Here is a 15,302-nt window from a genome sequence, read left to right as displayed (position 1 = left end):
GGTGGGCGTGGCCTCCATATGATGCAACCGGCCCACGGGCCGGCAGTTTGACACCCCTGCCCAAGAGTATTTAAATAAAACCACTTAATCCTTGAGTTTGAGAATATTTTCCACTTGATTTAACAACTCAGATGCAGCTTGTAACAGCCTTATGATAAGGTACGGACTAAACAAATGAAACTTGAATATTGCGTGTGTTAAATTGTGAAGCTTTCATTGTCCTTTGAGAAAGAATTAGCAAATCTTGCACCATTTATTTGCTTACCAAAAATAAAGTTCACTTCTTACTTACTTTGCATTGAGTTATGTTTTATATACCTGAGAGTCTTACGCTATTTGTAAATTTGCCTTTAGAGGGGGAGGTGAACAGCAGGAGTTCACATTTCTATTTGTCCCATGCAAATATTTATTTTCAAACAAACACTCGTTTCTTTAAACTATTAAATGTTTGTTACCCTTTTTTGTTTGGTCTTGTATTTTTCTCTACTCCTTTTCTTCTGATGTACATATATTTCACAGACAGGTTACTAGTGCGTATCCAAGAATAAAGCATAGGCAGAACAACCATAAAGATGGGATTTTCCACTAGTCTGATATCAGCACACATATAAGTAAAGGTAAAGGTACCCCCGCACATGCATGCTAGTCGTTTCCAACTCTAGGGGCCGGTGCTCATCTCCGTTTCAAAGCCGAAGGACGTCTCCGTGGTCATGTGGCTGGCATGACTATACGCCAAAGGCGCATGGAACGCTGTTAGCTTCCCACCGTAGTGGTCCCTATTTTTCTACTTGCATTTTTACGTACTTTCGAACTGCTAGGTTGGCAGAAGCTGGGACGAGTAACAGGCGCTCACTGTTACGCGGCACTCGGGATTCAACCCGTCAAACTGCCGACCTTCTGATCGACAAGCTCAGCGTCCTAACCCACTGAGCCACCGCGTCCCGTACACATACAAGTACTCCTCCCTAATTGGGACTTCATCTAAATAGGAAATCATATGACAGTGCTTTCCACTGGAAAGAGGCAAAACTACTCAGTTTCATACCTTCAGCTTTTAACTCCTAATCACTCCCCCTCCTCCCTTTGGAATGCTCCAATACCTGCTTGCTTCTTGCACACATCAAAAGCAAATGTAATTATGCTGCAGCCTGCCACAGGCATCTAGCTGACACTATCTTGAAATTTCTTTCTCTCCAGTCTCTCCTCTGAAAGGGGAGAAGTTCAAGGAAAGAGAGATGGCCTACCAAAATCACTTTTTTTCCCTTTCCATCTCCCATGCATAACAGATTGGAGAGGAAGAGATTTCAAGAGAGCACTGTAAGCTGATCGTGTAACACACAGCTGCCAGCTCCCAGCTCCCAGGCCACCAGTGCAATTGCATTGCTTTCAATGCCTATAAGAGCAAACAAATTACTTTTTTGCAATCCCTTTCTCTACAACTAATCTATTCTGCACTGTACTGGCTGCACCGGTGATCACAGTCTTTCAATCAAGCAGGGTGATACTGTTTGAGCTACAAGTCAAGAGCTACCTGACATCGAAGAAGACAACTAGCATCCCATGCAGGAAAACAAGGCTGAAACGGCCATTGGTTTCTGGCTGGTGAACAAGGGGTGGCAATGGCAAACCACCCAAGGGACTTTTAGGACCCCACACTTGAGAATCACTCAAAAGAAAGTTTGACCAATAAGAATAACCTTGTTAGCCATATTTCTTTATTGATTTTACAGTACAATCAACTGAAATATAATTTAAAATGAATATTTCTTATTTAGGAAAACATAATTCCAAGTTATGAATTTCTGAAACGCTCACTAGTTTCTACTGTGACCGTGAACAAAGATTCTTATTACAAGAATTTGGCAGTAAGCAGGGAAACCATACTTCTAGACCAAAGGAATGAAGACAGACAGGAAATGGAAATGATCCTGCTTCGTGCAAATATTAAACAGCAATTTTCCACAACAAAAACATTCCGTGAATAGGTCTGGAGTGGAGCATTCAGGCTAATAATCAAAGAAAGAACTTCATAAATAAGGTCCACATAGCAGCACAGCTTTTAGAATAAAGTCACAACTTTACGTCACAGCTATTCAAAGAGAAGATCCTCGTCTTTTTCTTCTGCAAGCAAATTTGCAGGTTCTTGCTCTCCAGCAGATTTCCGTAATTCTTGCAACTTTTCATTCTTCTCTTTAATTATCTTTTTCTTTTCTTGGATCTTCTTTAATCTGGGAGGCATGCGAGATTTATTTTAGTGATTGTTGTTCATCCTTTTAGAACGGAAATGTAAGAAATGTACAGTATTGCCCAATTCCCCTCCCTCCCCATTTATAGAAAAGATGGGGAAAATAAGTTTCAAAAAGAAGAGATGAGTGAACTGGAATGTGGATTCCGCCTGCAATACATTGAAGTGGGAGGAAAGGAGGCTGTTCCGCAGGAATCTAATCTCAGGTTGTTGTTACCGCTTGGATCACGTGTAAATTATTACCCACCTTAGAAACAATGAAGGTATCCCTTAGTTAATCTGGCATAGTTTGCTCCAAGCAAAGCTTTGATTCACATAGTCTGTGTTACCTATGCAAAATTAACTGAGTAGGAATGATCAATTATTTCTCAAAGGCGGCCAGTTTTCAATGATTAACTAACTCGAAAGAGTTTTCAAGGAGGCATGGCACTGAGAAATGCCATAAGCAGTTTGCTCTGCAGTAATACTTTTGCACTGTAATAACCAACTACTTAAAAACCACATCCCTATATGCCATCGAAAGTGTGCATTCAAATCACTTGGAAAGGCTGTGCTCACATTAATAGCACCCCAATTATAGACCTTACCACGAATCCCTTACATATGTCAAAAAAACAGAGTTAAAATGTAGTCTCCTGTACTAAGTTTAGCTGAAGCAACTTCAGCTCTCAAGGACTCCCAGAACATGACCACAAAGCCTTAATTTGTAACTAAACCACCTCACAGAAAATCCTTCAGCTTTCTAGCAAGTGTTAAGGTGGCCACTGTAGTGTAGTGTCAGGTACTGGATGAGGACCGAGGAGACCCGGGTTCAAATCCACCTCAACCATCACAGCTCAGCTGGCAACTTTGATCATATTACTTTCACTCCAAACTACTGCATAAGGTTATTGTTTCCAAAAATTGGAGGGTAAAGATGATAAACTCTGGCTTCTACAGGATTTTTAATGCAGGCGTCTTTCAACTCCTGAACTTTGCATCAGAAAGCCAAAAATATGGAATGGAATGGAATGGAATGGAATGGAATGGAATGGAATGGAATGGAATGGAATGGAATGGAATAGAATAGAATAGAATAGAATAGAATAGAATAGAATAGAATAGAATAGAATAGAATAGAATAGAATAGAATAGAATAGAATAGAATAGAATAGAATAGAATAGAATAGAATTGCAGCCCATCCCTTGCCAAGAGTCCTTCGCATAGGAAATGCATTGAAAAAGATTGAAAATATTCAGTGTCTAACTTGCTGGCTCACCTGTAAAACTCCTCTCGTTCTCGCTCATCCAACTCGGTTATGATGTAAGACAGTGTGCGTTCAATTCTAGGAATAATCACTGTATAAAAGGTAGTTGTTACTATCACACACAATTTTAAAAGAGCTTGTGCGATGTGGGATCTGAAAACTTATACAGGTAGTCCTCAACTTACAATCAGTCCCTTAACAGTTCAAAGTTATGACAGATTTCAAAAAAGCTACTAATGACCTGTCCTTGAAATTACAACTGTATGGAATTTCCCTTCGCATGTTCTTTTACCAACTTATGTTTTTATACTCGCTTTATCAGCATTACAATCATTTACCATTTAGGTGGATACTTTGCGGGGGGGGGATTCAGCCCTTGAGGTCTCTTGGATCCCTTAGCACTCTCCAACTTTAAAGTTTTGAATAGCCTAGGACTATGCCTTTGTTTCTTGGGAGTTCAGTCAAGGATGTATCTGAGGATATCTGGAAGCCCTTAAGGGATGCCATCCAAGTTATATCAACTTGTTATGTACTGTGTCAGGCGATTGTGAATCTTCTCCATTTCTGATTTAATTTGTTTAGATTGATTTTGTTTTAAAGGGAGTTCATGTCTTCCCCACGGTAGCACCCAGCAACCACTTTCGTTCCTGTACCACCCCTGAACTGGTGAGAGATGCTGTGATTATCCAGGCAGTTCAAACCTAAAATTATAATTAGAAACATAACAAAATAGTCATTTCATTCTCCTGCAGTAAGCCATAAATTACTGACCAGTGTGATACAGGGCAAAGAAAAATGTTGTTGTGAAACCATCTGCAGGATAATAAAATAACTTTCAAGTTTCACTAATCAAATGCAATAAGCATTTGAGTATTCTACTTTTTAGTTATCAAGTATCGTATAGTGATCATGTGTAGGCCAAAACTTCATTTAAACTGGGTATCAAAGCCTTTTTGGGGGGCACAAGTATAACAGTTGACTTTAATCTCATGGGGAACAAATTCCATCTTTCTAAAACAAAGAACAAAGAACAATTTATATGTAATTGAAATATGAAATACATTTTAACAAACCTATTCTATACTTATTAAATAATCTCTAGTCATATAAAACTATAATTATTAAAATAATGTTTGTAGGGGCTTTAGTGGACGTATTTAAAGTTTTCAAGAATTATTTGCGGTGCAGATCTAAATTGGACACACTTGCATAAATTTTGGGGACCAGAGACTTGGTATAGACTTAGTAGCTATTAGTACAGTATAAGCTAAAAAAAATGATAATTATAACAAAGATGTTTTTACTTAGTTGATAATAACTATACTAGCCCAATATGAGATAGCAGATATTAATGGGAAAAGAGAGGAAACATTTGATATTGTAACATGAGATTTATAATAAAGACTTATGTATGCTATTGAACTATTGATCAACCCAGTCATCACATCGCTTTTTAAATATTCAATTCTAAAATGAGAAAATCAATAAAATATTATTTTGAGGGCGTTTGCGGATGACCTGGTTATTACAGTAACTCAGCCGGATTATTCAGTTGTAGAATTGATGGAGATAATAATGTCATATGGGAAAGTTTCTGGATTTAAGATAAACATACAAAAAACTAAAATATTGTCTAAGAATATGTCTGTATCACAAAAGGCTGTTTTAGAAGAGCTAACGGGATTTGAAATAGTTAAAAAGATTAAATATTTGGGGATATATCTGTCAGCCTCAAATGTGAAGTTATATAAAAATAATTATGAAATGTTATGGGGAAAAATACAAAAAGAATTAGATAGTTGGAAAAAATTACAATTATCTTTATTGGGAAGAATTGCAGCAGTGAAAATGAATGTTTTGCCAAAAATTTTATTTTTATTTCAAATGATACCTATACTTAAAAAGGATTTAAATTTGGAGGAATGGCAAAAAGGAGTTAATAAATTTGTCTGGGCAGGGAAAAAGCCACGAGTTAAATTTAAGATAATGCAAGATACGCATGAAAGAGGCGGTCTTAAAATGCCTAATTTTAAATTATATTATGAGGCTGCTGCTTTGTCATCGATAAGTGATTGGTTTAATTTAACACAAGGGAGATTATTAAATCTTGAGGGTCATGATTTGTTATTTGGTTGGCATGCATATTTATTGTATGATAAGAAGGTGGATAATGTGTTTAAGATTCATATTTTAAGGTATGCTCTGTTGCGAGTTTGGAAAAAGTATAGACATAAGTTAAATTATAAGATACCAATTTGGGCAATACCTAAACATGCAATAGAAAATATAAATGTGGGATTTAAACATGATGAGACTACATATAACAAAATCTTAAGTTTAGAAAGGAATGTATGGCAAATAAAGCCATATAATATCTTACAAGAAGAAAAGATTGTACAAACTTGGTTTCAGTATGGGCAATTACAGGCAAGATGGAAAGAGGACCAGAAAGCTGGCTTTTCGATGACTGATGAAAATTTGGTAAAAAAAATTAGAGATCAAGGTCAAGCACATATTAAAAGGATATATAATGCATTGATAGAAATTGACTCAGAAACGGAACTTGTTAAAGATTGCATGATAAAGTGGGCCCAGAATTTTCAAGAAGTTATAACAATGGACACTTGGGAAAAGATCTGGGTTAGAAATGTGAAATTTACACAGGCCCAAAACTTAAGAGAGAATTTTTATAAAATGTTTTATAGGTGGCATTTAGACCTTAAAAAATTAGCAAGTATGTATCCGAACTGCCAGCCCAAATGTTGGAGGTGTGGCTGTCAGGATGCAATGTATTTTCATACATAGTGGACTTGTAAAAAGGTTAAAGCTTTTTGGATTAAAATTTGGTGGAATATGCAAAAGATATTTAAGAAAAGGATAAAGTTTTCGCTGCAGTTGTTTTTATTGGGTATTATTACAGACACTACTGTTATAGATACAAAGTTGATGTTGAATTTAATTATGGCAGCGAGACTTTTAGTAGCACAACATTGGAAGAAGGAAGAACTGCCGACTATAGAAGAGTGGACTTTGAAAGTTTCTAATTTGGCGGAAATGGCAAAGATTTCAGCATATTTGAAAGACCAATCGCAACAGAGATACATTGTGGAATGGAGAAGATGGATTGAATATATTCAGAATAAATATGGGACTAAAAAGTTTCATTTAGCATTTGAATAAGTAGTGGATTTTTATGACATATATTTAGTTAGTAGTTTTTATTAATATTTTGACTATGGAGAGTTAAAGTGTGACAGAATTTAATGTTTTATTGTTGGCATATTTTAGATTATGCTTGTTTGTATTATTATACCCTGTATTCAGCTCTGGGAAGTCGGGGAGGGGGGAGGGGAGGGGAGGGGGGTTGGGGAGAGGGGAGGGGGAGGAGGGGGGTTTTTGTACTCAAAAATGTATTGTAAAACTTTTCAATAAAAAAAATAAAATAAAATATTATTTTAAAAAGTAGTAGTAGTGAATAGAAAATAATTGAACTGCATCCCAATGTGACATCTTACTTGAAAAAAGAGGCAGAAAGATTAGATCAGGGGCGTTATTGGAAGAAAAAGTGGGGGGGAAAAACACCCTAATTTGAAACATGTCCTGAAGGGAGATGATTTCTTTGGATTATAATCCTCTTCTAATGGGAAGCTTGGAAAATCTTCAAACATTAAAACTCATACTATGATACACATCAGGGAACAATGCTCATCATGTGATTCAGGGGTGAGTATACCAATTGTGCAACAAGCATAGTTTTCCGCATTATTACATTTTACTTACCATGTTCAATAGCATTCACACGCCTGTTTGTTATCTTGATTGCTTCATCCAGAGTAACAAATGAAGTCTATAGAAGCAAATGAGATGGAGTATAAAATAAGGTATTATCATGATTAAAGGTGATAGATTGGCTTTCAGAAATTTAGCTCCAGGCAAACCAAAGGTATGTTCCTTAAAAAAAAACCCTCTGGAAAACTATTTGGCGGTCTATTTGTTTCAGTTCAGAGGCACGTTCCTTTAAATTAAGGGGTTGGTATCAAGTGACAAAACACAGTCTCTCCTTTCCCAAGTTCTTAACAATGATATGGGGCGGAGCCAAGATGGTGGAGAGGCAGCAAAGGCTGTAAAGAGCTCCTCCAAAAGTAAAAGTTTTATTTTATTTTACTTTATTTTTATTTTAACTTTTTAACCTCTTTTAATATTGTATTTTAACCTACCTCTTTTAAACTTTTTAAACCCATTTTTAACCCATTTCAACCTTTTAAACCATAGTTTTAAACTTATTTTTAAACCTGTTTTAACAAACCTGAATGGGGAAAAGGAGGAAGAGACAGCACTCTGCAGCAGAAAGTATATCCAAGCCTTTGAAGCAGCAGAAAATGGAGGATTATATTGCATACAGACAGTCTGCTCCAGTAAGTAACTCATTCGCAGGCACCTTATCAGATAAATTTAAATTTAACTTAACAATGATATCTAAATGATGGAGAAGTGTGTGCTTAGAATGTTTGCCCAATCCAATCTTCCAATCCCCACGACCCTTCAGCCAGAATGACCAGGGAGTCAAATTATTTATTTATTTATATTTATTTTATTAGATTTATATACCGCCCTTTCCCCGAAGGACTCAGGGCGGTTTACAGGGTATTTAAAATCAGCAATACAAAATACAAAAGTTAAAAAACAATTTTAAAAGATTAAAATATCCCTTAAAATAAAAACCCCAGTTAAAAATTCTCAGCCTGGGCCGGAGAGCTCAAAGAGCCAGGTCTTCAGGTCCCGGCGAAATGTGCGAAGGTCGGGGGCAGTCCTAAGCTCCACAGGCAGCTGGTTCCAGAGGGCAGGCGCACCCACAGAGAAGGCCCTCCCCCTGGGTGTTATCCGCCGGCAGTCTTTTACCGGCGGCACCCTGAGGAGACCCTCCCTGTGTGAGCGCACTGGACGAAGGGAACTTGATACTGGCAGCAGGTGTTCCCTCAAATATCCCGGACCCAAGCCATTTAGGGCTTTATAGGTCATCACCAGCACCTTGAATCTCACCCGGAGGGCAACCAGAAGCCAATGCAGCTCGCGGAGTAGAGGTGTTACATGGGAGTATCAGGAAGCCCCCATCACAACTCACGCGGCCGCATTCTGCACCAGTTGAAGCCTCCGAGTGGTCCTCAAGGGCAGCCCCATGTAGAGAGTGTTGCAGTAGTCTATAAATTATGAGAAATGTAGTTTAAAACATCCAGATGGAAACTAGTTTGCCAACTCATCTCTAGTTCATAGCATTATCAAGGCTTGGAGAAGAGATTGTGCAATGTGTGTCTCTACTCAAATATGCATACAGAATAGCCTACATGCTCCTAACAGAACTCAGGAAGAGTCTATGCATCCCCAAACAGATAAAGTCATGGGCTCGTTTCAAAGACAGGGCAATATAGCTAGAAGCGAGATATTTTTTATCTGTGCAATGGTCAGATATGTAGTGTTTTGAAAATCAAGCCTAAATTTCTCATTAAATTAAATTACAGGGTCCGTAAGATTTTCTGGGACACTACTCATCCTCTTCACAACCTGTTTTCCTTGTTGCCTTCTTGGGAGGAGACTTCGTGGTATCTGTAGCAGAACACCCAGATTCAACCATAGTTTCATTCCATACAGCATTAACCTTGTAAACTCTCAAGCTTCCTCCTTCCGTTATATATTCAAGATGGATAGTATTTAATATTTTACTTTTATGTATATGTAGGGGTGTGGGTCTAAACACATGTTGTATATAGTATGTTTTAGGAGTCATTTATGTGTTTCACTTTGAGAGAGGGCAACTAAATTTCATTTTTGGTGTGTGTCGTTGTGCCCACAGTAAAAAATAGCTGGAATTTTGTACATGGGTTCTTTTGTCATTTAGCTTGGAAAGAACTACTGTTAGATATGCTTGAAAATACTAAACAAGACCCTAATGAAAATAGTTGGCAACACTATAATCCCTTGAGTGATCATCCACCAAGTGAAGATTTCAAATGTCTCTTTGATAGCATTCCATCCCCCACTTACCTGAAGAGAAGCTAGTTCTACAAGGAGTTCTACTGCTTTGGCATAGTTCCTTTTTAGCTTGGCCAGCTGTTCACCACCTCTGGCTAAACCAGTCAACTCATAACCTAAATAATACATTTAGTTGATTAGCCATTTATTGAAGTTTCAATAAACTTTTCAGCCAAAAGAAGACATTAGAGAAAGAGATTAATTATATAACTGTTATTTAGTACGCTATGTCATAAGAATCAGAACACACCAAATTAAACAAAAATACAAACTTACTATCCCCTCCTTCTTGGTAATGTTCAAAAACTGGCAGTGTCACACCTGTAAAAAAACCATACAACAGGTTGTAAAAATTACATATTTCCCAACATCCATTCCAGTCATCCAGTTCTCTCTCATGAGTCCAAACTAAATTCTAAAGGAGATACAATTGCTTGGCCCAGTGATGGCCTGCGGTAAGCATTTAGGCACTGTTTTTCAACCTCAGCAAGTTTATCATAGCACCCAGCATTCCAAGCAGCACTCTTCATTGTGCTTAAAATAATTGGGCATCTTGATCTAGGACACTGTTTCTTAATCTCATCACTTTGAAGACATGTGGACTTCAGCTCCTGACTGGAGAATTCTGGGACTTGAAGTCCACAAATCTTCAAGGCACTAAGCTTGAGAAATGGTCTTCTGTATGACTCACCTGCTACATTGTCTTTTCTAGCTCTGATCTTGACTTGAGCTTTATTCACATTCTGAATCACAGTAGTACTGCAGAAAGAAAAGAACTTTTAATTTGCATAGCTACACAACAATTTCCTAAAGGTGCCTGAAAATTATTTCCTAAAAGGTTTTCACCATATTATATCAGGTTTAATTAACAAAACCACCAACATGTAGAACTTTAAAAATGGAGAACTTAACGCTAGCACCTGACACAAATTCACGTCTTATTACTTGGTGATTATTCTCACTGATGAGGCTGATTCACATAAAATCTAGAAAAGATCAACAGTTGCAAGTGTAGCTTTTTCAGCTATTAAAACTAAATTGATGGTGAAAACTACAGAAATGTTTAAGGATTAGGTGGCATTTTTCATAACAAAACCAAAGGTGCTTTTTTCACAAGGCCACTAGATTTTCCTGTTTTTCTTTGAACACATTTCGCTTCTCATCCAAGGAGCTTCTTCAGCTCTGACTGGATGGTGGGGAATGGCAGAATTTATACTCCTTGCAGACAGCTGGTCATTTGCATTCTCTTAGAGAGTCATTGAAGCCCTTCCAGTCTACAACACAGTCCTTTCAACAGTTCCAACAAGGCTCCAGACCCATATGCACTACCTGATGACACATATAAGCCTCCAGGGGCTTCAATGACTTGCTAAAAGAATGCAAATGACCAGCTGTCTGCAAGGAGTATAAATCCTGCCATTCCCCCACCATCCAGTCAGAGCTGAAGAAGCTTCTCGAATGAGAAGTGAAATGTCTTCAAAGAAAAACAAGGAAGTCCACTTGTCTCATGAAAAAAGCACCTTTTGGACAACCATGACCTGGATGACTGTGAACATAGACATTTTTCATAACAAAAATGAGTGAATGATCTAACCTGTAAAATCAACATAATTCTACTTCTAAAGTAGATTTCTATAATTTTCTTTTCATTGTAATATAGCTGAACTTAATTTTCAAGATGGCAAACCATAATTATTGTCAGTTCATCATAGGTGCACAATATATAAGTTTTAAAGCACGGATGAACAACATAAAGCTCTCAACCACGAGAAGTAGGGTCCCAGAGCCATGGAAGTTCTACTGATTTTTCTACTGCTGAGCAGGAAATAGAACACTTATTTCCAATCACCATTAATAGCCAGGAATCAAATAACTGACCCTTGCCATCAATTATTTTCTGTTATTAACAGGCAATCTGCAGTAGTACGGTGGAAGCTGGGAATAAGGTGAGAAAAGATTGTGTGTGTGTGTGTGTGTGTGTGTGTGTATCTTCTTACAAATGTGCCTATTTCTGTCCGCTACAGAATGTTCATCTCCCTCATAATTGCATTTACAAATGCCAAACTGTTTCACTGACTCATTTTTCAAGAAATGGCTGGCATTTCACATGGACTTCCTTCACCCAAGTTTATGAGCTTCACCTAAAATCTCCAGCTGTGAACTTTGCTTCAGCAAGGGAAAAAGCAGCTTCTCTCATCACTTCACCCATCAACATCTTAGTCTGCAAATACAACAGAAAAAGAGAGCTTGTGAACTAAAAAGTATAGACAATGATAAAAGTAAGAACAAAAATTGTTTATGCTATGATCATATTTGAAGGGTTGTTTTAACAATATTAAGTTTAAGAATAAAGCAAAACAAAACTCCTTACCTCAATAATTTTCTTTAAAATCTGCCGGAATCGTAAAGTCAATGCATCCGATTTTTTTTTCAAGAGGTTGCGTCCCGTCTGGGCTCCTTTTAAACGTGCTTTCATAATAGTTTGAGCCCTACAAAAATCAGAAAATGTGAAACTTTTTATTGTCACTTCAGATGGGTGTTTCTGAAAATAAACCACAATCTTCTTTAGCACATAGAATTTGAGGCTGTATTTAGAACTACAGATTTGAGGGCAGTATCCTTTGCTTGAAACAAATGTGCTATTAAGTATTCTGGGTAAGCAAGTATGGATTTGCAGTCTTAATCTACAATCCCCAAACGATTTACAAGGGCATAAACTCCAAATTAGCAATGATGGAAAATTCTTTTCTAAGGAGACTTTAAAAAATTTAGAAGTGCTGACAGGAGAATTTTCAGAATAGAACCTTTCCATTATGTGAATTAATTTCTCAGTACAGATGTGTTTGGCATTATTTCTTTACCATCATTCAGAGTAAGACAAATATAAACTCAATCATTTATGATTCAAGAAACTAAGAATGGCAATATAATACAGAGTGGAATTTGTTCTTGGAAATTAGTATATAATAAGTCACATGCAGTGTCTCTGTCTCCACACTTCCCCAATTGCCCAGAGGTCAGATATTACTGGTTTTCCACATGCTTCAAATTCAATGAATTCAAACTGTCACTAGTTTACCAATTGTCGGCACTTAAATCTACTGATGTGTTTGAATGAAGGAAAAATAATTAGTACCCTAACAGTAAACTAGCACTGGGTAAGCATAAGTACTGTCCAAGGAGATTTAATGTAGTTCTTTTAAGAATGTTAACATATGTCACACACACGGCCCAAATTAAAAGCAAGTTCAAGAACAGAAGTACGGTATAACTTTTTAAAAGAAGACAAAATAAAGATTTCATATTCTTGTGCAAGCTAGTTTTTGCCAGTGCCTACTTAGCAGACTAATTCACTTACTAGCTAGAACAAGATTTTGTGTGTGCATTTCAACATCATTCTGTTTGCTGTCAACAATGTTACCCGCTAGTCTCTTCTATAAATGTACTGTGTGGCTGATCTATATAAGATGTATGCCAGAGGTCTTCAAACTTGGCCCTTTTATGACTTGTGGACTTCAACTCCCAGAATTCCTCAGCCAGGCACACTGGCTGAGGAATTCTGGGAGTTGAAGTCCACAAGTCATAAAAGGGCCAAGTTTGAAGACCCCTGATGTATGCCAATAGGAATATTTACTTATAGATATGACTCAGAACTGATCATACAGTATATATTCACTGTCTTCACAAGAAATAAAAAGCAAAATATGTTTTATAATTCATATCTCTCTCAATTATGGAGCTGGGCAGGGGAGAAGGAAATAATAGTAACATTTTCTACTGGACATTATTTTTTTAAAGGGAAAAACTAACATATATGCAATATTTCTTTCTCTAAATATTGATAAAATATTATTACTGAAAACTTAAAAGTTTACTAAACAATACTTAACACAGCTTATATTACTTAAAAATCTTGAAAGACCAAAGTTACATTAAGAAATAGATATGATTCTACTACAGGCACACTAACAAGATTATAATCAATAGAAAAATATTTAAATATAACCTAAATATCTGACTCCAGGTCATCTAATTTGGTGGAATACTGAGTATATAAACACCCTTGAGAAGCAGTTAAGAACGGAAGTAACTCTGATCAGAGTTAGCAATTCCAACATGATTATTAAAAGACACTTATTGTTTAGGAAAGTTTGAAGTTGGTATCCAACCACTGTATTTAAAGTTAATCATAATTGAACCCATTAAAATCAATAGGATTATACATACCAACATATACAAAAGATCATATTGCAAGGCCTCAGTGTTCACCTACTGTAATTTGGGCACATGCATCAATAGGTATAGTGGAATTGATTTCTAAAACACGATAAGAGTTGGACTACATGGAACCAAATCTTTTTTGTATGCATTAGAAATAGAAGAAATGCAATCTGTAAACATAATTTGTGAAGTTGATTTTTAAATATACTGGGTTAATCATCGCCTTGAAATGATGATGAAAAGGCAGACATAACTATGTAGCATCAGGGTTTTTTAAAAGAAACTTTAGAGTTACTATCATCTTGTCTACTATTATGAACAGATTTTAGAGTACTGCTATTGAAATTTTCTCCCGCATCCTAACCTTTTTCTGGCAAGGCCATTCTTTCTTCCTATACGCCACACATTAGAAAAGAAGTAATGCCGAATTCAGTCCCTTCAACAATGCCCTTGCCATGAAACGTTCACATTCAATGACAATCCTGTTCCATACAAAGTCAACTGCATGACTATGTGACAAAGCATTTATTCTTATGGCAGCACAGTGCATGTATTTCACTTCATTTTCTTTAGCCTCTTTATTCTGCTTGCTCCCAAGGGGGGGAAAAAGAGACGTGTTGGGGAGAACTATGAAAAATAAATAATATTCCTCCAGGGACTCTCCAAAGCTAACCGAGGCTGAAAGATCTGCCCACGGCTACCCAATAGCCATGCTGCAGTTCCGATGCAGGAAACAATGCATGTTGCATGCCTTATTCTTCACCCCCAAACCCACTTTATTTAGCTCAGCCTTAAATAGTCCAAACGGATCGCCAGCCGGCTGCTTTTTGTAACCAAAGCACAGCGAACCCAGCCATCTCCTCCTGCAAATTCCCCTTCCCCAACTGGCAGGCAGAAAACAGAGCCACAGCCCCACCAGGAGAAAGCGGGTCCAAGAAGGAATTCATGAACCCGGGCTTGGCTGAGCTCCGAAATTAAAAACAAAAGCAAGCTGTGCACTGCGACACCCCCCCCCCCGGCTCATCAATCCTCCCCCAGGGCGGGCGAGTGGGCAGAAGAGGAGGTTCAACTCACATCCGCGAAGGGAAGATTTCGATCCTGTCCTTGCCCGACATCTTGCCAAGATCGACCGAGCGAGCGAGCCCACCGAATCGACTTCCTCCCTTGGAAAAACCAACCCGGTCACGTGACTCCCTCCGGTTACCAAGGGCACCAAGCCCTCCATTTATGATTTTTTTTTTTCCCTGTTAGGCCCCGCCCCTTTCCTCGCGTCCCTGGCGCGGCGGTGCCCGTCAGAAACGTAGAGCTAGAAAGGGAAGAAAGATAAGGCGATGGGTCGGTGACGCGTGGTTGGAATTCAGCGGGGGAGAAAAAAGCGGGAAACAAAAAGACTTTGGTTCTGAGGCACGTCAGGCTTCGGAAAGGCTACTGCGGGATGCGTGGAGGAAGATTAGAGCCGCTCCTTCTTATCCGCTTTATTTTGTCTGGTGAAAAAAAAACCCGAGTGGCTCTGAGAATTTTTTTTATTTTTTATTTATTTTAATTCCATTTATATCCCGCCC

The 15,302-nt window shown here is 37.8% G+C and overlaps 1 protein-coding gene across 2 annotated transcripts; it reads right to left on the bottom strand.

Annotated features, from left to right (window-relative positions):
* Window positions 1-1,698: 1,698 nt before the first annotated feature.
* On the bottom strand, window positions 1,699-15,041 carry ATP6V1D (ATPase H+ transporting V1 subunit D). Of its 2 annotated transcripts, none has more exons than XM_083349046.1 (9): window positions 14,815-15,041; window positions 11,891-12,008; window positions 11,661-11,740; window positions 10,211-10,278; window positions 9,796-9,840; window positions 9,532-9,635; window positions 7,273-7,339; window positions 3,505-3,604; window positions 1,699-2,228 (listed from the first exon to the last, which is right to left on the bottom strand). In XM_083349046.1, the coding sequence occupies exons 1-9, from the start codon at window positions 14,853-14,855 to the stop codon at window positions 2,090-2,092; spliced, it is 762 nt and encodes a 253-aa protein (XP_083205172.1). In that variant the 5' UTR covers window positions 14,856-15,041; the 3' UTR covers window positions 1,699-2,089. The 2 variants fall into 2 exon arrangements, with proteins under 2 accessions (XP_083205172.1, XP_083205173.1); XM_083349047.1 differs by having other exon boundaries at window positions 3,505-3,583; window positions 14,815-15,040.
* Between the last annotated feature and the right edge of the window lie 261 nt (window positions 15,042-15,302).

This window comes from Vipera ursinii (genome assembly GCF_947247035.1).
Source record: "Vipera ursinii genome assembly, chromosome: 1".
NCBI lineage: Eukaryota > Metazoa > Chordata > Lepidosauria > Squamata > Viperidae > Vipera > Vipera ursinii.
This window is presented reverse-complemented; position numbering and strand designations above follow the sequence as displayed.

Excerpts from the sequence above, each read along its gene's own strand:
- ATP6V1D (XM_083349046.1), bottom strand. The coding sequence starts at position 14,855 with ATGTCGGGCAAGGACAGGATCGAAATCTTCCCTTCGCGGAT. Across the intron at positions 10,279-11,660 it reads TTCACAGCTGGAGATTTTAG|TACTACTGTGATTCAGAATG; the intron begins GTGAAGCTCATA and ends TTCTTTCTGCAG. Across the intron at positions 3,605-7,272 it reads TGTGAATGCTATTGAACATG|TAACAACTACCTTTTATACA; the intron begins GTAAGTAAAATG and ends TGTGTGTGATAG.